This window comes from Gobio gobio, assembly GCF_949357685.1.
Source record: "Gobio gobio genome assembly, chromosome: 15".
NCBI lineage: Eukaryota > Metazoa > Chordata > Actinopteri > Cypriniformes > Gobionidae > Gobio > Gobio gobio.
This window is the reverse complement of record NC_137108.1, coordinates 3,870,285-3,892,128: the sequence shown is the minus strand read 5'-3', so window position 1 is coordinate 3,892,128 and position 21,844 is coordinate 3,870,285. Positions and strand designations below refer to the sequence as shown.

Here is a 21,844-nt window from a genome sequence, read left to right as displayed (position 1 = left end):
AAGGAGGTTTTAAAAAGCAGAGAGCCGTCTGAAGCTGTGGATACCTCAGCAGTTTGTGTCCATTGGTGGTGGCCACCTCGGCCAGGCTGGTCAGGATCCTCTGGTAGTCCGAGTCATTCTGCTGCGAAACATATTCCAGAACCTGCCGCAGCTGAGGAATAATATTCAGCATGTTAAAGACATTAATGCACATAAACTCATATAGAAGGACAGATGGGGCGTACCATGCTCTCTTTAATGTCGTCGTTCTGGGTCATCTGAATCAGAGTCTGAAACAGCCGGCCGTGATGCTGGATCAGGATTTCACATGTTTCACCATAACCACCCTAAAACACACACACACACACACACACACACACACACACACACACACACACACACACACACACACACACACACACACACACACACACACACACACACACACACACACACACACACACACACACACACACACACACACACACACACACACACACACACACACACACACAGTTAATATCGTTAACTAACACTATTAAAAACACACGTTACATGTACTTACTATAGTAATAACTATAAATGATGCATAATTACATTCAATTAACCCTAAACCAGGGCTCGACATTAAGCCTGTTCACAAGCAAATCTGTCATTCACTTGTCCGAGAAAAACATTTGCTTAGACAAAAGAGAACTGGAGCGCTGCTGGAATCCTTGTATCCTCTGGTGCTCTTGGAAGGGTTAAATGTTGAAAAAGAATTTGGAAAAAAATTCATGTATACATTTATATAATCTATAATATATATAAATATAAATGTTTTATATATAAAAATAATATTTTTTTCTTAAATATATACATGCTTGTGTGTGTATTTATATATAAATAATAATTAACAGAGTACACAAACATATATATTATGTAAACACAAACTTTTATTTTGGATGCGATTAATCGCGATTAATCTTTTGACAGCCCTACTAAAAATGGAACTAAAATTAACATGAAAACTAAACTATAAAAAATGATATATATAAATAATAACCAATGAATGATAGTCTGAGGAGTGTGTTCACCTGCACACACAGGTCCAGCGGCGTGACCCCGTTGTTGTCGGGCAGATATTTGGCTCCTCTGAACAGCAGGATCTGAGCCGTGTCCCTCTGGCCGTGACTAAAACACAATCACAGAAGCTTGTAAACTGCACAATATCAAAAAAATGTAAAATAAAAAATATTGTTCGTGATTTATTTTGCTCTATCCTCTGCGCTTCCGTGTTCGTCAACACGTCATGTGCAGTGTTGGGGAATGTTACTTTGAAAAGTAATGCATTACAATATTGCTTTACTTCCTTAAAAAGTAACTAATTGAGTTACTTAGTTACTTTTTAAGAAAAGTAATGCGTTACGGTTACTTTTGCGTTATTTTTCTCACCTGGGCTGGGCTTGTTTTTGTTTATAACAAAAGTGTTATATTTTTGTGCAACGGTAAAGACCTCTTCATACCAAAATGTAAATAATAAGCCCCAGGCTGAGGTTAAAATGCAGATTGACGCATGAACAGTAGAGGGCGCAGCTCTGGATAATGGAGAATAGGATGCCGGAGAAAAAAGTTTTACCAATAAAAACTAAAAATCTAGTAATTTTCATCATCAAAGGTCAGCATCAAGACATTGGTAAATTAAATATAAAGGTATATTATGCATAAAAATAGTTGTTTTATTTAACATATTTAATTATTGGAGGTTTGCATAGTACTCTGATTTTGCATTTGACTGATTTTATTCATTTTGAGGAGAACAGAATCTTTATTGTGCAAGTGAGATAAATAAATGCTCACATTGAGTCTGGAACTACAATAACCCTCATGTTCACACACACACACACACACACACACCTCTGCACTTATTTTCCTCAACATGGGGGCAGGCTGTCAGTCAAATTAATGTGAAAAAGTAACTCAGATTTTGTTGTAAATTTGAAAAGTATATGCGTTACTTTACTAGTTACTTGGAAAAAGTAATATTATTACGTAACTCAAGTTACTTGTAATGCGTTACCCTCAACACTGGTGATTATAGTTTATAAAGTTATGCATATGGATATTTTTCTTCGCTTTAGAAGGCCTTTATTAACCCTCTGGAGCTGTATGGAGTACTTTTATGATGGAGGGATGCGCTTTTTTGGTAAAGCTTGGAAGAGCCAGGATATTTTTTAATAAAACTCTGATTGGATGGCTTGAAGGGGAGAAAATCATGGGCTAATTTTCATTTTTCAGTGAACTATCCCTTTAAGTTTCAACTAGCACCACAACAAACTTGTAGCCTATCAACAGTAGGGGGTGTGTCCACACATGATGGGGGAGGAGAGAGAGTGAGCCAATCAGCAGTAGGGGGCGTGTCCGCTCATGATGGGGGAGGAGAGAGAGTGAGCCAATCAGCAGTAGGGGGCGTGTCCGCTCATGATGGGGGAGGAGAAAGAGTGAGCCAATCAGCAGTAGGGGGCGTGTCCACACATGATGGGGAGGAGAGAGAGTGAGCCTATCAACAGTAGGGGGCGTGTCCACACATGATGGGGGAGGAGAGAGAGTGAGACGATCAGCAGTAGGGGGCGTGTCCACACATGATGGGGGAGGAGAGAGAGTGAGCCTATCAACAGTAGGGGGCGTGTCCACACATGATGGGGGAGGAGAGAGAGTGAGACGATCAGCAGTAGGGGGCGTGTCCACACATGATGGGGGAGGAGAGAGAGTGAGACATTCAGCAGTAGGGGGCGTGTCCACACATGATGGGGGAGGAGAGAGTGAGACAATCAGCAGTAGGGGGCGTGTCCACACATGATGGGGGAGGAGAGAGAGTGAGCCAATCAGCAGTAGGGGGCGTGTCCACACATGATGGGGGAGGAGAGAGAGTGAGACAATCAGCAGTAGGGGGCGTGTCCACACATGATGGGGGAGGAGAGAGTGAGACAATCAGCAGTAGGGGGCATGTCCACACATGATGGGGAGGAGAGAGAGTGAGCCAATCAACAGTAGGGGGCGTGTCCACACATGATGGGGAGGAAAGAGTGAGCCTATCAACAGTAGGGGGCGTGTCCACACATGATGGGGGAGGAGAGAGAGTGAGACGTTCAGCAGTAGGGGGTGTGTCCACACATGATGGGGGAGGAGAGAGTGAGACAATCAGCAGTAGGGGGCGTGTCCGCTCATGATGGGGGAGGAGAGAGTGAGAAAATCAGCAGTAGGGGGCGTGTCCACACATGATGGGGAGGAGAGAGAGTGAGACGATCAGCAGAAGGGGGTGTGTCCGAACATGATGGGGAGGAGAGAGAGTGAGCCAATCAACAGTAGGGGGTGTGTCCACAAATGATGGGGGAGGAGAGAGAGTGAGACGATCAACAGTAAGGGGCGTGTCCACACATGATGGGGGAGGAGAGAGAGTGAGACAATCAGCAGAAGGGGGCGTGTCCACACATGATGGGGGAGGAGAGAGAGTGAGACAATCAGCAGTAGGGGGCGTGTCCACACATGATGGGGAGAGAGAGTGAGCCAATCAACAGTAGGGGGTGTGTCCACACATGATGGGGGAGGAGAGAGTGTGAGCCAATCAGCAGTAGGGGGCGTGTCCACACAAGATGGGGGAGGAGAGAGTGAGACAATCAGCAGTAGGGGGCGTGTCCGCTCATGATGGGGGAGGAGAGAGTGAGACAATCAGCAGTAGGGGGCGTGTCCACACATGATGGGGAGGAGAGAGTGAGCCTATCAACAGTAGGGGGTGTGTCCACACATGATGGGGAGGAGAGAGAGTGAGCCAATCAACAGTAGGGGGCGTGTCCACACATGATGGGGGAGGAGAGAGAGTGAGACGATCAGCAGTAGGGGGCGTGTCCACACATGATGGGGGAGGAGAGAGTGAGACAATCAGCAGTAGGGGGCGTGTCCGCTCATGATGGGGGAGGAGAGAGTGAGACAATCAGCAGTAGGGGGCGTGTCCACACATGATGGGGAGGAGAGAGTGAGCCTATCAACAGTAGGGGGTGTGTCCACACATGATGGGGAGGAGAGAGAGTGAGCCAATCAACAGTAGGGGGCGTGTCCACACATGATGGGGAGGAGAGAGAGTGAGCCAATCAACAGTAGGGGGCATGTCCACACATGATGGGGGAGGAGAGAGTGAGACAATCAGCAGTAGGGGGCGTGTCCACACATGATGGGGAGGAGAGAGAGTGAGCCAATCAACAGTAGGGGGCGTGTCCACACATGATGAGGAGGAGAGAGTGAGCCTATCAACAGTAGGGGGCGTGTCCACACATGATGGGGAGGAGAGAGAGTGAGCCAATCAACAGTAGGGGGCGTGTCCACACATGATGGGGGAGGAGAGAGAGTGAGACGATCAGCAGTAGGGGGCGTGTCCACACATGATGGGGGAGGAGAGAGTGAGACAATCAGCAGTAGGGGGCGTGTCCGCTCATGATGGGGGAGGAGAGAGTGAGACAATCAGCAGTAGGGGGCGTGTCCACACATGATAGGGAGGAGAGAGTGAGCCTATCAACAGTAGGGGGTGTGTCCACACATGATGGGGAGGAGAGAGAGTGAGCCAATCAACAGTAGGGGGCGTGTCCACACATGATGGGGAGGAGAGAGAGTGAGCCAATCAACAGTAGGGGGCATGTCCACACATGATGGGGGAGGAGAGAGTGAGACAATCAGCAGTAGGGGGCGTGTCCACACATGATGGGGAGGAGAGAGAGTGAGCCAATCAACAGTAGGGGGCGTGTCCACACATGATGAGGAGGAGAGAGTGAGCCTATCAACAGTAGGGGGTGTGTCCACACATTATGGGGGAGGAGAGAGAGTGAGCCAATCAACAGTAGGGGGCGTGTCCACACATGATGGGGGAGGAGAGAGAGTGAGCCAATCAACAGTAGGGGGCGTGTCCACACATTATGGGGGAGGAGAGAGTGAGACGATCAGCAGTAGGGGGCATGTCCACACATGATGGGGGAGGAGAGAGTGAGACAATCAGCAGTAGGGGGCGTGTCCACACATGATGAGGAGGAGAGAGTGAGCCTATCAACAGTAGGGGGTGTGTCCACACATTATGGGGGAGGAGAGAGAGTGAGCCAATCAACAGTAGGGGGCGTGTCCACACATGATGGGGGAGGAGAGAGAGTGAGCCAATCAACAGTAGGGGGCGTGTCCACACATGATGGGGAGGAGAGAGAGTGAGCCAATCAACAGTAGGGGGCGTGTCCACACATGATGGGGGAGGAGAGAGAGTGAGACGATCAACAGTAGGGGGCGTGTCCACATGATGGGGGAGGAGAGAGAGTGAGCCTATCAACAGTAGGGGGCGTGTCCACATGATGGGGGAGGAGAGAGTGAGACAATCAGCAGTAGGGGGCGTGTCCACATGATGGGGGAGGAGAGAGAGTGAGACAATCAGCAGTAGGGGGCGTGTCCACACATGATGAGGAGGAGAGAGTGAGCCTATCAACAGTAGGGGGTGTGTCCACACATGATGGGGGAGGAGAGAGAGTGAGCCTATCAACAGTAGGGGGCGTGTCCACACATGATGGGGGAGGAGAGAGAGTGAGACGATCAACAGTAGGGGGCGTGTCCACATGATGGGGGAGGAGAGAGAGTGAGACAATCAGCAGTAGGGGGCGTGTCCACACATGATGAGGAGGAGAGAGTGAGCCTATCAACAGTAGGGGGTGTGTCCACACATGATGGGGGAGGAGAGAGAGTGAGCCAATCAGCAGTAGGGGGTGTGTCCACACATGATGGAGGAGGAGAGAGAGTGAGACGATCAACAGTAGGGGGCGTGTCCACATGATGGGGGAGGAGAGAGAGTGAGACGATCAGCAGTAGGGGGCGTGTCCACACATGATGGAGGAGGAGAGAGAGTGAGACGATCAGCAGTAGGGGGCGTGTCCACACATGATGGGGGAGGAGAGAGAGTGAGACGATCAGCAGTAGGGGGTGTGTCCACACATGATGGAGGAGGAGAGAGAGTGAGACGATCAGCAGTAGGGGGTGTGTCCACACATGATGGAGGAGGAGTTTAATGGTGAAAGTCAAAAATATTTCATAGTGTGCAAGTCATTTTTTGTCATTTTACATCAAAACTAGGCTCAGTTGCCACATGCCCACAGCTGCTATAATGGATGGATGTGCTTTTCTGGGCTTCAAAAACTCTATAAGCTCTATTTACTCCCATAATGAAGCTTGGAAGAGCCAGGACATTTGTTAATATAACTCTGATTATGTTTGGCTGAAAGAAGAAAGTCATATACGCCTAGGATGCCTTGAGAGTGATTGTTGGGTGAACTAACCCTTTAATATTTAATATTAACGTAAGCCTCTGAAGAAGAGAGAGATCGTTATGTGAATAAATGACTCTGTTAGCGACTCTTCAACATACACCCGTCCTACAAATACATGTCTCTTCTTATGTTTTGTATTAGTATTTATTTATTGATCCTTGTACGTTTTAAATACAGTTTCTGAATGTTACTTGCATGTACAAATACCTGATGTTATTCATGATCAAGTAGTACTGTATGGAAACTTATAACGTTTACCATTAGTTATGTGATGCTAAAGCAGCTCAAATCAAGGTTAAACTGAAACTCAGGGCATTTCAACTGCTCTTCTGCTCACATATTTGAGGGTTGCTATTGGATTATTGAGGGTAAACGTCATTTTAAGTAAGAACTTTAAGTACGGCTGGGGCTTCCTGTCTCTCCAACCAACTATAACTCGCTCAACAAGATTCTCTTTATCCCGACGGTTCTCAGAGTTTTTGACTATAAGGCCACCCATTGTCCACAGCGGTATTCAAAGGCGCCCTACCCCTGTTTTTGTCCTATTTGATTCTATTCAGCTCGAAATACCCCACAGATCATGTATTATACCATGTTGTAAATTACTTTTGAGTCACATCACTCTAAACTTCTGACATACACTCACTTAAAGGATTATTAGGAACACCTGTTCAATTTCTCATAATTATCTAATCAACCAATCACATGGCAGTTGCTTCAATGCATTTAGGGGTGTGGTCCTGGTCAAGACAATCTCCTGAACTCCAAACTGAATGTCAGAATGGGAAATAAAGGTGATTTAAGCAATTTTGAGTGTGGCATGGTTGTTGGTGCCAGACGGGCCGGTCTGAGTATATCACAGTCTGCTCAGTTACTGGGATTTTCACACACAACCATTTCTAGGGTTTACATAGAATGGTGTGAAAAGGGAAAAACATCCAGTATGCGGCAGTCCTGTGGGCGAAAATGCCTTGTTGATGCTAGAGGTCAGAGGAGAATGGGCCGACTGATTCAAGCTGATAGAAGAGCAACTTTGACTGAAATAACCACTCGTTACAACCGAGGTCTGCAGCAAAGCATTTGTGAAGCCACAACACGCACAACCTTGAGGCGGATGGGCTACAACAGCAGAAGACCCCACCGGGTACCACTCATCTCCACTACAAAGAGGAAAAAGAGGCTACAATTTGCACAAGCTCACCAAAATTGGACAGTTGAAGACTGGAAAAATGTTGCCTGGTCTGATGAGTCTCGATTTCTGATGAGACATTCAGATGGTAGAGTCAGAATTTGGAGTAAACAGAATGAGAACATGGATCCATCATGCCGTGTTACCACTGTGCAGGCTGGTGGTGGTGGTGTAATGGTGTGGGGGATGTTTTCTTGGCACACTTTAGGCCCCTTAGTGCCAATTGGGCATGGTTTAAATGCCCCGGCCTACCTGAGCATTGTTTCTGCCCATGTCCATCCCTTTATGACCACCATGTCCCCATCCTCTGATGGCTACTTCCAGCAGGATAATGCACCGTCACAAAGCTCCAATCATTTCAAATTGGTTTCTTGAACATGACAATGAGTTCACTGGACTAAAATGGCCCCCACAGTCACCAGATCTCAACCCAATAGAGCATCTTTGGGATGTGGTGGAACGGGAGCTTCGTGCCCTGGATGTGCATCCCACAAATCTCCATCAACTGCAAGATGCTCTCCTATCAATATGGGCCAACATTTCTAAAGAATGCTTTCAGCACCTTGTTGAATCAATGCCACGTAGAATTAAGGCAGTTCTGAAGGCCAAAGGGGGTCAAACACAGTTTTAGTGTGTGTTCCTAATAATCCTTTAGGTGAGTGTTTGGTTTTCTGAGCGCACACACACACACCCAAAGCAAAGCTGGACGTCTGACAGAGCTGTTAATCTGCTGTTAATATGAATACAAACAACAAAAGACTAACAGAAAATCACTCGCTGCTCTCGACTGAATAACTTTAGTAGCTCATCCTGATTGCCCATCTGTAATGATGGCACTGCCATTCCCAAAACCCAAACAGATGTGTATTTACAATACACGAGCATCACAAAAGCCAGTATGACATTATAAGAGTCAGATCGTGCCCAGATCAGCTGTACGTTTAATTACTCGTTTTAATGATCTGTTGTGAGGCATGTTAGTGTTGATCATCATCAGTGTTGAGTGGACTCATATCAGTAATCAAAACAAGGGATGGATGCAGTGCTGTTGCTCAGCAACCACATCTGAACACTCAGAATCGCGACAGCGGCTCATCCTGATCCGGACACATTCCTATTAGCCTGTCATTACAGCAAAGAAAGCTCATTCTCCAGTTATTCTCATTAACCCTCTGGGGTTCTTCATTTATGGGTCACACTCAGGGCCTTCCGGTCAAAAATGACCCGGAGGGCAGGATTAAGATAAAAAAAGATTTGAGTAAAATCAATGAAATATATTTTTGTTCAATAATATTTTTTATTTTCTTTTTTGGTGTTTTGAGATAATTTTATGATTATTAATTAATATTTATGCAATAATTATGACCAATTTTTTCCCATTGAATATAATAAAAAATGTATATATATATATATATATATATATATATATATATATATATATATATATATATATATATATATATATATATATATATATATATATATATATATATATATATATATATATATATATATATATATATATATATATATATATATATAATTTTTAAAAAAAAAATTTTATTAAAGCTGTATTTCATTTTAGGGTCAAGCCGTGGCCTCACGAAAGAAATTTTTTTATGAGATCGGTGCCATCCGGTGGACACATTGAGCATTTTTATCACGCAATAGCACATTTTTACCACTATAGTGGATCTTGCATTTTATTAAAAAAAAATTACAAATCGTAGCTTCATCAGAATGTTCCGAAACTTGGTGACTTTATTGGTACTTGGCATATGAACACCCAAAAAAAGGGTACAGGATTTGAAAAGTCTAAGTGATCGTAAAAAAAAAATAGTCACACTCAGGACCTTCGGGTCAAAAATGACCCCCATAGGAAATGAATGGGAAATGAGTTTTTTTGTGCATACAATCTACAAATCAGCCAGGATGCAGAAAAAAAGGACTCAACAGTGAAGGGGTGAATCTCTAAAACATCAAGAGTGCAAAACAGACAAAAAAACTCACACACACACACTTATACACACAAAAACACACGCACACACAAATTAACGCGTGCCATTCCAAAAGCTAATTGTGTTTTTTTGTCTGTTTTGCACTCTTGATGTTTTAGAGATTCACCCCTTCACTGTTGAGTCCTTTTTTTCTGCATCCTGACTGATTTGTAAATTGTATGCACAAAAAAACCCTCTGTATTTTCATATTTATGCCAATTTCCCATTCATTTCCTATGGGGGTCATTTTTGACCTGAAGTTCCTGAGTGTGACTATTTTTTTTTACTTTTCAAATCCTGTCCCCAATTTTTTGGGGGTTGTTCATATACCAAGTACCAATAAAGTCACAAAGTTTCGGACCATTCCGATGAAGCTACGATTTTTAACATTAAAAAAAAAATGACAGAAGACCCCCAGAGGGTTAAACGCACAAGAAAGCCTTGTTTATATACCGGGAAAATGACCCCTAATTACCCAGAAAGCCGTCCAGATTCAGTCACTGAATTGACGTTAATTTTCTTAAGGGGCCACATTGTAAATGTTGACCATATGTGCACTTTCATGCCGAAGTGAAACAAACAGTAATCATGGTGGTGAGTTTGATCACCTGCAGGCGAAGTACAGCGGGGTGGCTCCAGATACGTTGGGCCTGTTGATGTCCGCTCCGCTGTCCAGAAGACACTGCACCGTCTGTGGAAACAGCACAACATCACTTTATACCATTAGCAAAAGCACTCTTAGCTCTAGTGTGGCGATGGGGTCCGTACAGTCTTGTGTCCGTTCTGGCAGGCCACATGTAAGGCGGTCTGGCCCATGGCGTCCTCCACGTCCACATTAGTCACATGCTGCACCAGGTCATGAAGAAGCTCAGTCCGGCCATTCACCGCCAGCCAATGAATCTAAAGACACGAGAGGACGAGAGGAAGAAGAACTAACTATTAGGAACTAATATTACAGACTCGTTCTGTCCACTCAACCAGAGGCTCGCCAGCCTTTTCTCTGGTGAAAGAAACATACATTAAGCCAAAATATTAAATGTCATGGATAAATATTCACTGAGTAAGCCACCATTTTGAACATGGAAAGATGGGAACATCATTTTATTTTTACACAGATTGGTAGGTTTATTAGTACAATTTATAATTCTAATTCTATCCGAATTATGGCTTTCATGTTAGTCTTTCTTCAGAAAAATCAAACAAAATAAAAAATTGGAGCCAATATTAATAAATAAAACACACACATATACGCCGATCAGGCTTAACATTATGACCACTTCCTAATATTGTGTTGGTTCCCCTTTTGCAGCCAAAACAGCCCTGACCCGTCGAGGCATGGACTCCACTAGACCCCTAGAACCTAGGCCGGTTCTCCACTGTTCCTTCATGACCCTGTGGCCGGTTCTCCACTGGTCCTTCATGACCCTGTGGCCGGTTCTCCACTGGTCCTCCATGACCCTGTGGCCGGTTCTCCACTGGTCCTTCATGACCCTGTGGCCGGTTCTCCACTGGTCCTCCATGACCCTGTGGCCGGTTCTCCACTGTTCCTTCATGACCCTGTGGCCGGTTCTCCACTGTTCCTTCATGACCCTGTCACCGGTTCTCCACTGTTCCTTTCTTGGAGCACTTTTGATAGAGACTGACCACTGCAGACCGAGAACACCCCACAAGAGCTGCAGTTTTGGAGATGATCTGACCCAGTCGTCTAAACGTCACAATTTGGCCCTTGTCAAACTCGCTCAAATCCTTACACTTGCCCATTTTTCCTGCTTCTAACACATCAACTCTAAGGACAAAATGTTCACTTGCTGCCTAATATATCCCACCCACTAACAGAAGATGAAGAGATCATCAGTGTTATTCACTTCACCGGTCATAATCTTATGCCTGATCAGTGTATAAATAACAAAACATATGTATGTATAGTTTACACATATAGAATTTTGCACATGTATTTCCATTTGCAGTATTTTTGTTGTATCTATGGTTAAAATGTAATATATTGTTCTGCTGTAGACAATGTTAAAATACCAACACTGCAAAAAATGCTTTTCTTACTTAGTATTTTTGTCTTGTTTTCAGTCCAAATATCTAAAAATCTTACATTAAGAAGCATTTACTAGACAAGCAAAAGTTTTTGTCTTGTTTTGGGGGAAAATAACTCAAAATGAAGGGAGTTTTTGCTTAAAATAAGCAAAATAATCTGCCAATGGGGTAAACAAAATAATCTTAATTCAAACAGAAAACAAGATTATTTTGCTTACCCCATTGGCAGATTATTTTGCTTATTTTAAGCAAAAACTCCCTTCATTTTGAGTTATTTTCCCCCAAAACAAGACAAAAACTTTTGCTTGTCTAGTAAATGCTTCTTAATGTAAGATTTTTTAGATATTTGGACTGAAAACAAGACAAAAATACTAAGTAAGAAAAGCATTTTTTGCAGTGAATAATAACAAAATAATATTAATACCAACAACAATAAACCCAGTCAAAGGTTTGGATATACTTGCAGGAATATGTGGTTCTAATAAGACTAATTTAGTTAATTCATTCATGAGAGTTTAATTACAAAAGTGTTTACATTTTTTTATTTAAAAAAAAGGTGAGCAGAAGTGAATAAGAAGCAGCCAACAATAAAACATTTAATATTTTTAATATGATATAAACCCAAAAATGTAGGGTTTTTAGGTTTTCTAATTTTTTAATTCTATATTACAACTCTATAATAAATATATTAATTGTCAGAGAGTAGGGATGCCACAATTCTCAATATAATATTGAACCGTTCGGTACGGCATTCACGGTTCAATACGCGCTTGTGAATTGCGTTTTTGCATTTAATTATTTATTTTTCTATATATTCTATCATTTGCCTCCATCCCAGTACTGAACAAGAATGTTTGTAACCAAGCAGATTATATGCAACCATTGACTGCCATAGCATTTTCCCCCTACTATGGCAGTCAATGGTTGCTCTCTCTGCTTGATTACAAACATTCTTCAAAATATCTTCAGAACAAAGAAACTCATACAGGTTTGGAACAACTTGAGGGTGAGTAAATGATGACAGAATTTTCATTTTTGGGTGAAGTATCCCTTTAATGGCATTTTTTCCCCTTACATTACTTTTACTTTTATACTTTAAGTAGTTTTGAAACCAGTACTTTTACACTTTTACTTGAGTAAAACGCTTGAATTGATACTTCAACTTCTACAGAAGTCTTTTTAAACCCTAGTATCTATACTTCTACTTGAGTAATGAATGCGAATACTTTTGACACCTCTGGTGACAAGCCATCAGAACCGAAAACCGTGGGTAAAAACCGATGAATGTATTGAACCATGGACTAACTGTATTGTTGCATCCCTATCAGAGGATCCTAATAATATTTCTGTCTCAAGCGCAGTGTTTTCTCATCATACTCACAGCAGTGAGCCCTTCATTATTGCAGATGTTCACATCAGCATTGAACTCTAACAGTCTGCCCATGCACTTCTTCTGTCTGGGAAAATATAAGACAACATGGGAAAAAAATGAGCATGGGTCTACACATACATTTTTTTTGTTGTTGCATGTAATACACACAAATGCTCAGGCTATATGAAAGCTTGAAGGGCTAAAGAATAGTGAGTGTGTGTTGCTGTTCTTCCAGCAGGGGGCAGTGCTGCCTCCGCTTACCCGTTTCTGGCCGCCAGATGCAGAGGTGTGCAGCCGGAGATGTCCTGATAGTTGGGATTCGCTCCACGCTTCAACAGCAGGACAAGACACTCTACAGATCCACAACTGAAACCACAAATACATACACGAAGAACAGATTCAATATGGGTCATCAGAATATAAAAAAGAATTGGCTGTTTAACACTAACACTGCTGGAAACCCCTTAAAAGGGGACCTATTATGCCCATTTTTACAAGATGTAATAGTCCCCAGAATATGTCTAAAGTTTCAGCTCAAAATACCCCACAGATCATTTATTATATAATGTTGTAAATGCCCATTTTTGAGTTGAAGGAAAAAACATGGCGTTTTTGTGCATGTATCTTTAAATTAGTGATGCACCGATCATGATTTTACATGGCCGATTCCGATACCGATTGTTTTTAATTAATTTTTTTACACAACAAAAGAATGAAAGTATACATGAACAAGATGTTGATTTGGTATTTAACAGGCTAAATTGGCTTTTGGCTAATGAAAACAAGTCCGCAATCTGAAATTAACGGGAAATTGAATTGGAAATTAAAAGACTGAACGGTGAAATTAAAGGCAACAACTGCATATTCTGCAATCCAAACAAAGATGTTACTTAAATCGGCATTTGTTTTTAAATTCAGAGTAAAGAAAAAAAGTCTTTACCAGTGAAATTAAATAAAACCAAAGTATATAATTGTTCCAAAATGTTAAATCAAATAATGTTTAGTGCAGCGAATAAAACTAAGATGCTACAGCAGGTGCTTTTTAAATCAAATTAAGTCAATTTATTTTTAAGGTAAAATAAAAATGATCATCCTATAGGCTACAGAACTGTTAGTATGTGCATGTTCTTCTTTAGGCTACAAAAAGAAGTATTTCAGCTTTGTCACAAGTTAGTCTGTTTCGTTCTCATCCGATGCAGCACGTGAGAAGCTGAGCTGAACAAACGCTCACTATCTGCGCTTGTGCAGGCGCGGAGAGGTAAGCTCGCGCAGGAAAGCGGCTCTTCATTCCCTTCAGCGTATCTCGTCTCTTCCATCAGTTCTCCAGTTTCCGTTTGTAACACACAAGTGACATGTTCGCGAATGATTGCAATATAGGCGTGTGTGCACGTGGGCACACTTCCGGAAAAATCGGCAGAAAAATACAAAGAAAACCGGTCGCGCGCTAGAAGCAAAAACCGTCCGGTTCCGATTTTTGGCCGGTCAACCGGTGCATCCCTACTTTAAATGCAAATGAGCTGCTGCTCCACCCCCTATCCAGAAGAGGGCGGAGCCTGTACAGCTCGTGCCTCTGAAACTCTGCCAAAAACTAAAACATCTGTTTGGTTTTGATGATCATCTCTATCGCGCTCACACTCACGCGACATTGCAGTTCTTCATCATCATGAGAGTTTATGATCTGCATGTGTTTTAAAGTCATATCAGTCTAAACTTCTGATATATGGTTTTCTGAGCGCACACACACACACACAAAGCACGCGCACAGAAAGCTGAAGTCAGACGGAGCGTCCCGTGAGTATCAAACTAAGCTCTCTTTCACGTCTTCTTGCGCTTAAACTGTCAAACACACACAAGGTTATGTCACAAACACACACAGTTCACATAAACACAGTCGGTTATGTCTGTGAACATAAAGAAATGGCATGTGTGTATTAGATCTGTGTATTAAAGTGACAGCAGTGTAATATACAGCACCTACTGCTATATCTGCTGTTAATATCAATCAAACAACAGAAGAACATCAGAAAATCACTCACTGCTCTCGACTGAATAACTTTAGTAGCTTTAAGAACACATTTCTTACTTGAATGCTGCGGTTAAACGCTCTGGCGAGGAGATAAACATGGCGACTGTGTACAGCTCACTCAGGGGCGGAGCTATGCTAATAGGGCGGAGTCTGTCAGCAGTCGTGGGCGGGGCCTACACATGTGACATCACATGAGAGCACATTCCTGAATGGCTGTTTCAGAATCATGGGGAAAATAACAGCTGGAGTGGATGGATTTTTACCACAGTACGCAATTATATTCAAAAACAATATAAAAGTGAATTTTGCATAATAGGTCCCCTTTAATTTTATTTGCCATTTTTATCCGAAACTTATTTTTAAAGGGGCGGTTGATTATGATTTGACTTTAGTGAGTGTGTAGTGTCGCTGTTTGAGCATAAACAACATCTGCAAAGTTACGACGCTCAAAGTTCAAGGCAAAGGGAGTTATTTACTTTTACAGAAATCGCTTTTTAAGAACTACAACAAATGGCTGGTAGGGACTACAACAAGCTAGTGACATCACCAACCCTAACATTTACATAAACCCCACCCCCGGGAACGTGGAGAAGAGGAAGAGTTGCTGTAGTCGAGTCACTCAAGCTGTCGTCCGTCTCTCACATTTATTGATACAGTACGAACACAAATGCAGTCGCATGTCATAAAGAGAGATGACATCATCAGTTATAACCGTAATTACACTAAACTATCCCTGTTCTCTCTTCATCATCAGATATTCTCTGGCTCATCTTACCCCACACCAGCGCTTTATAGATTATCGTGACAGAATATGCTAATCAATGACTGAAGATGGTTAACTCATAAATTGATCAACTATCCCTTCAGAAATGTTGTCTCTTCTTCTTGAGTCTCTCCATCATTTTCCGACTCCGGTTTGATCATAAAAGGCTGAACAGTTTCGGATATTTTCAGTGTGTGTCTGCGTGAGGTAATCAGAGCTGCTAACATGAGCTCTTGAAGCTCCGCCCTCTTCCTGAAAGGGGCGGGGAGCAGCAGCTCATTTGCATTTAAAGGGACACACCAAAACTCTCAACCTCAAAAAGTTACTTGTTAAAGTTAAAAAATTATCTGTGGGGTATTTTGAGCTTCAACTTCACATACACACTCTGGGGACACCCGAGACGTATTTTACATCTTGTAAAAAGGGGCATAATTAAAAAAAAAAAATTAAAGAGTGTTCATCAGAGTGGTCCAAGAGCCTAGGACTTTTGTCGCACTTGAACCACGAATACACAAAAAAAGTTGACTGGATTTGAGGAGTTTTGTGGTTGAAATTTTAAAAAGTAACAAATCCTTCCCTCACGGGTCAATTTCGACCCCCACAGGAATGAATGAGTGAGAGGAACGCTTCAGTACACATAGAAAATGCTAAAAAAAAAAAAAAATGCTCAAAATTCAAACAAAAAAATATAAAACTACCAAAATCTACTGAAGAGAAATAAGTTTAGGACCCAGTGGAACAGCTCATTTGCTCCATATAGAGCGATAAGGCCATATAGTGCCCAAAAGTCATGAAATATTATATTATATTATATTATATTATATTATATTATATTATATTATATTATATTATATTATATTATATTATATTATATTATATTATATATTATATTTGTTCCACAAGAGGTCAGCAAAGAAAACCCAATGTAAGATATTTTGAGCTGAATTAAAAGGGTTATGCATGAAATTGCAAGTTATTTTGAATTGAAGTTGAAATAATGTAAAGAATGTGCTTAAATGACAATTTATTTATTATTTATTGATAAAATCTAGTCATTTAAAGGTACATAATGTTAAAAAACAAAACAAAAAATGCATTAAAAAATAGCAAAAATATTTTCAAAATAAAAAGAAAGTATCTTTCTGGACCAAAAAAAAAAAAAAGGTATAATTTAAGGGCTTTCGGGTCATTTTGACCCATGATGGACGGATGAGAGTTAAACAGGTGGCAGAACAGGAAAACGTTACACACGTGCTCAATTGTGTCATTTTGTGAGAATGTGAACAGAACAGAAGGACTTACTTGGCAGCAATGTGTAGGAGGCTTCTTTTAACACGTCCGAAGGCGTAGTTGACATCAAACTTTGAGTTTAAAAGCAATTCAGAAACTGACCTATGAGCATAAATAAATAAATATGGACATTTTGAATAAAAATAAACATTCACAGTTGTTACATTCAGCAGTGTGGCTTAATTGTGTTCTCACTGTTGTCAGGGGAAATAAATACACGGGACTAACAATGAGTTAGAAAGACAGTCACCTGTGCTGGTCGGCCATGACCATGGGCATCAGGGTGTAGACGGCGGTCTCACTGTCTGCAGGAACACAGAGCAAAACACTGATCAAACATCCAGACAAACAAACACGGACACAAAACTCTGCCCTTGGAAGATCTGGACCACCTTGTTAAATGTGAAAGACATCAGGTGCACTACCTTTCATTCAATAAAGTAAACACTGAAGCACAATAACGAGAATATACTGACAAAAGCACAATGGCCAGATGCGTACACTTACATATTAGAGCCAGTCCATTGATGATAATGATATTTATATATATTTTTAAATATACAACAATTAAGGGAAAGCATTTGATGTACCTAATTTTGTGTCAGTTTGTTTGAAATGGCCTTGATGTCCCTTAAATTACACTTTTATGCGTTTTTGACGTGAGTGGGTCAACATAATCTATTTTTTATTTATTTGGGAACAACATATAATGTTATTTTCTTCTGTAGAGGACATTTTGAACACATTACTGGAAGTGTCCTCTCTCTCTCTCTCTCTCTCTCTCTCTCTCTTAAGATTAAGATTATTTTGCTTACCCCATTGGCAGATTATTTTGCTTATTTTAGGCAAAAACTCCCTTAATTTTGAGTTATTTTCCCCCAAAACAAAAAAGAAACTTTTGCTTGTCTAGTAAATGCTTCTTAATGTAAGATTTTTAGATATTTGGACTGAAAACAAGACAAATATTCCATGTAAGAAAAGCATTTTTTTGCAGTGTACGAGAATATACTGACAAAAGCACAATGGCCAGATGCGTACACTTACATATTAGAGCCAGACACGTTTCATGATATTTATATATATTTTTAAATATATAACAATTAAGGGAAAGCATTTTTTTTATCTCAAACTAATATTTGATGTATCTAATTTTGTGTCAGTTGGTTTGAAATGGCCTTGATGTCCCTTAAATTACACTTTTATGCATTTTTGACGTGAGTGGGTCAACATGATCTATATTTTATTTATTTAGGAACAACATATAATGTTATTTTCTTCTGTAGAGGACACTTTGAACACATTACTGGAAGTGTCCTCTCTCTCTCTCTCTCTCTCTCTCTCAAGATTAAGATTATTTTGTTTACCCCATTGGCAGATTATTTTGCTTATTTTAGGCAAAAACTCCATATTTTGAGTTATTTTCCCCCAAAATGAGACAAAAACTTTTGCTTGTCTAGTAAATGCTTCTTAATGTAAGATTATTTGAAAACAAGACAAAAATACTAAGTAAGAAAAGAATTTTTTGCAGTGTACGAGAATATACTGACAAAAGCACAATGGCCAGATGCGTATACTTGCATATTAGAGCCAGTCCATTGATGATAATGATATTTATTTTTAAATATACAACAATTAAGGGAAAGCATTTTTTTTTATCTCAAACTAATATTTGATGTACCTAATTTTGTGTCAGTTTGTTTGAAATGGCCTTGATGTCCCTTAAATTACACTTGTATGCGTTTTTGACGTGAGAGGGTCAACATGATATTTTTTATTTATTTAGAAACAACATATAATGTTATTTTCTTCTGTAGAGGACATTTTGAACACATTACTGGAAGTGTCCTCTCTCTCTCTCTCTGTAATATTTGATCTACAATAACCTATTGTCAAGGAGTAGCTATTAATTGTCAAATATGGGTGGGTACATTGATCAAGGTCTACACTTTTTTTATGATTTCAGTTCAAATTTGAGGTTAATCTGATTAGGAAAATAATATGTGGTTGGCCAGACAAGGCCTGACGTTAAAATAATGCTAAGTCAAAGTCAAAATGGTGAAAAAGTTGCCTAGTAGAGCAATTATTGGACACAGCATACTGTGCGACTGTCAAATGACAATATATAAACGCCTTTATTACATTTTTACTAACTAGAATGGTTTTTCTCCTATCTTTTCATGGTATATTTAACATTTTCATTATTGTTTTTCTTCCTCATCGTCTAATTTTGGAGTAAATGTGTCCTGACTGGAGAACCATCCCAATACACGTATAGATATTTAGTATTGATTGACCATATATGGACAAACCGAGTGAATGTGTATGTATGGCAGTAGAGTGGAATCCTTCCCGGAAGCAGAGATGATTACATTGTATCCAGGGTCGCCTTGACAACTTCAGAAATTGTCATGTTTGTAAATAGATTGTATCGCGTGCCGTCTCACCTTCGGGCAGCTCCACGGTCCTCGCGCGGCGCAGGGAGCGCGTCAGGCGGTTCAGCTGTACATTAAAATGCTCCATCGCCCGTTCCATCATATGCGATGTCCAACACAGAAGATGATCCGCTCATGGGACACTCACTCACACTCGGAGAGCCAACGCCTCGGTCTCTTCCATCGGCTGCGGGCTGATGCGCTGAGGTCACCACTCATTCCACCGCGCAATATCCCTCCATCGCTCTATGATTCATTTTGGGACAATATTTCCTCATGGTGTCTTTCTTCCTGTTTTCATTGCAATGCATTATGGGAAATGGAGTCTTGCTTGGGACAGACACACATGTAGAGGTAAAGGGTCAATCACGTGACACCATTCCATAAACGAGTCAAAACGTCTTTTTTCAGTTATAAACACTTCATATTCACAACTTTGAGGTGTTTAAACACATTTTTTGTGCAGCACATTACAGTTATTTGAATATAATTAATCTGAGAAGAAGTTTTTAATTGAAATATATACAGTACTGGGTCCAAAAGGGGTGTCCGGCCTATAGGAAAACTTGACATCTTCACCCTTTATTCAAAATAAATGTTATTGTTTTTGCGTAGTTGTGCTTGGAGTCCATTGTTTTATTTGTAATAATTACGCAATGAAATTGTCCAGACATCATTTTTGGCCATGCTATCATACAAATAAATTATGAACACATGCAAAAACGAGAGAGAACCAACAAAATATTAATAACTTATTATGTTGTAGTCAATAGCCTAACCTTTTTTTAGTAGCTTGCCCGATAATTTTGTCAGATAAATACCAAAACCAAGTTTAGTGTTTTATTCTTCCTTCATATTTAAAATGTTTAACATATATATATATATACAGAGGTTAAATTGGGCCGGAGCGCAGCTCCGCCTCCTCAGGTCCACAACACACCCTGCTGGAGCTCAGCTCCGTCTCCTTCAGCACGAAATATTATTATTAGACTTTGATTATTGTTCGTCTCCTGACAAATAGGCCTACAGGCTATATGGAATTATCAGATGCCATAAGGCATTAATCGCTGCGTTCTCTGGTTCAGCACCGCGCCCATAGCCATCAGGTAAAACCGTCACAATTCTAACAGTGCGTTACCATGGAAATCCGCGAACGGCTAGAGCAGCGGTCGGGAACCTATGGCTCGCCAGGTCTCTCACACTTTACCAACATATCTAACATTTACTAACATGATCGATAAAAAGATTAGACACACGCAGCAATGACAAGTTTATCATAATATTCAAGTTGTGTGTTCAGTGCTGTTCGCGAGTGTCATGATATAATAAATAATAAAAGCATGATAAGTCACGAAAGACAACTGAATTACTGACAGGATGCTGTGCGCGCTCCGAGCGCAACACGGACAAGCATTCTGGCCTTTGTCTTCGGTTGCGCGCCTAAACGGCCAAATAAACACAGAATATAGGCTATCAAAAGTATTCGAGTATTCACATAAACATAGTAGATGTAAGCACTGTGGGCGTTCACACACACGAAGAGGATTTATACTCATCAGTTGGTCAACCTCACAGTGAAAACCCTGCACAATTAATTCCATATTGCAACTTATTTATTGTTTGCTGCATAATTGTTTGTTTTTAGTTGTGGACCTAATAATTACTATTGTTGCCATTTCATTGGGAAAAAAAAGCTTTTTAATAATAATTTTATATAATTTTTGATTGTGGCTCTTTTGGAAAAATGCATTTAACAAAAATGAAAAAAAAAAAAAATTGCTCTTTGGTCAAAAAAAGTTCCCAACCCTTTTCAGGGACACTCATCTTTAGGGGAGTATTGTCAAATAATCTACTGCCCACTGACAAGCTATTTATTATTCATTTTTTGGCCTTCAAACTTATTAAAAATGCACATAATGTAGATCAGAGAAATCAAATTTTTCTCGGGGGAGCATTCCCCCGAACCCCCCTATAACTACCTCAAATTTGGGACTTCACTGATTTAAAAAAAAAACCTGCTTATGGTCCTGTTTGAATAACTCAACTCTAACTTACACAGTAATACTGGAAAAAGAGCCCCTTTGGTGTAAAAACACATTAAGTATTTTTCCGGCGCGATTTTGAATGACCATTCACCGTAAATAAGGGCTCCCCCTCCCTACAAGAGCCAATTTAACCACTGTATATATATATATATATATATATATAAAAATGCTCATATTTTGATGGTTTAATCGAACCCGACCTTTGAAAACAAACACCCCCTCTGGACATCATCACTTGGTTTTCACAGCTCAAGTTCACTCATAAAGAGAGGAAAGGAAAGCTTAGCATATGGAGTGAATTCTGTGCCATAATTAAACAAACAAATTCAGCATTTTGCAAACAAACACGATCTGCTTTGCAAAGAAAAACTCGACTCAC

At 40.8% G+C, this 21,844-nt stretch overlaps 1 protein-coding gene across 4 annotated transcripts in view; it reads right to left on the bottom strand.

Moving 5' to 3' along the window:
• Positions 1-19,724, bottom strand: part of hace1 (HECT domain and ankyrin repeat containing E3 ubiquitin protein ligase 1) — a 53,576-nt gene extending 33,852 nt beyond the window's left edge. For 2 of the 4 annotated variants that reach the window (XM_079838036.1, XM_079838037.1), the window contains exons 1-10: positions 19,433-19,724; positions 17,239-17,293; positions 17,001-17,090; positions 13,171-13,275; positions 12,919-12,994; positions 10,260-10,391; positions 10,100-10,182; positions 1,056-1,152; positions 225-326; positions 45-151 (exon numbers count right to left, since the gene is read on the bottom strand). In XM_079838036.1, the coding sequence (XP_079694162.1) occupies positions 45-151; positions 225-326; positions 1,056-1,152; positions 10,100-10,182; positions 10,260-10,391; positions 12,919-12,994; positions 13,171-13,275; positions 17,001-17,090; positions 17,239-17,293; positions 19,433-19,523 (938 nt within the window). In that variant the 5' untranslated portion in view covers positions 19,524-19,724. The remainder of the gene's footprint in view (positions 1-44; positions 152-224; positions 327-1,055; positions 1,153-10,099; positions 10,183-10,259; positions 10,392-12,918; positions 12,995-13,170; positions 13,276-17,000; positions 17,091-17,238; positions 17,294-19,432) is intronic. The other 2 variants (XM_079838039.1, XM_079838038.1) reach the window with 2 other exon arrangements.
• Between the last annotated feature and the right edge of the window lie 2,120 nt (positions 19,725-21,844).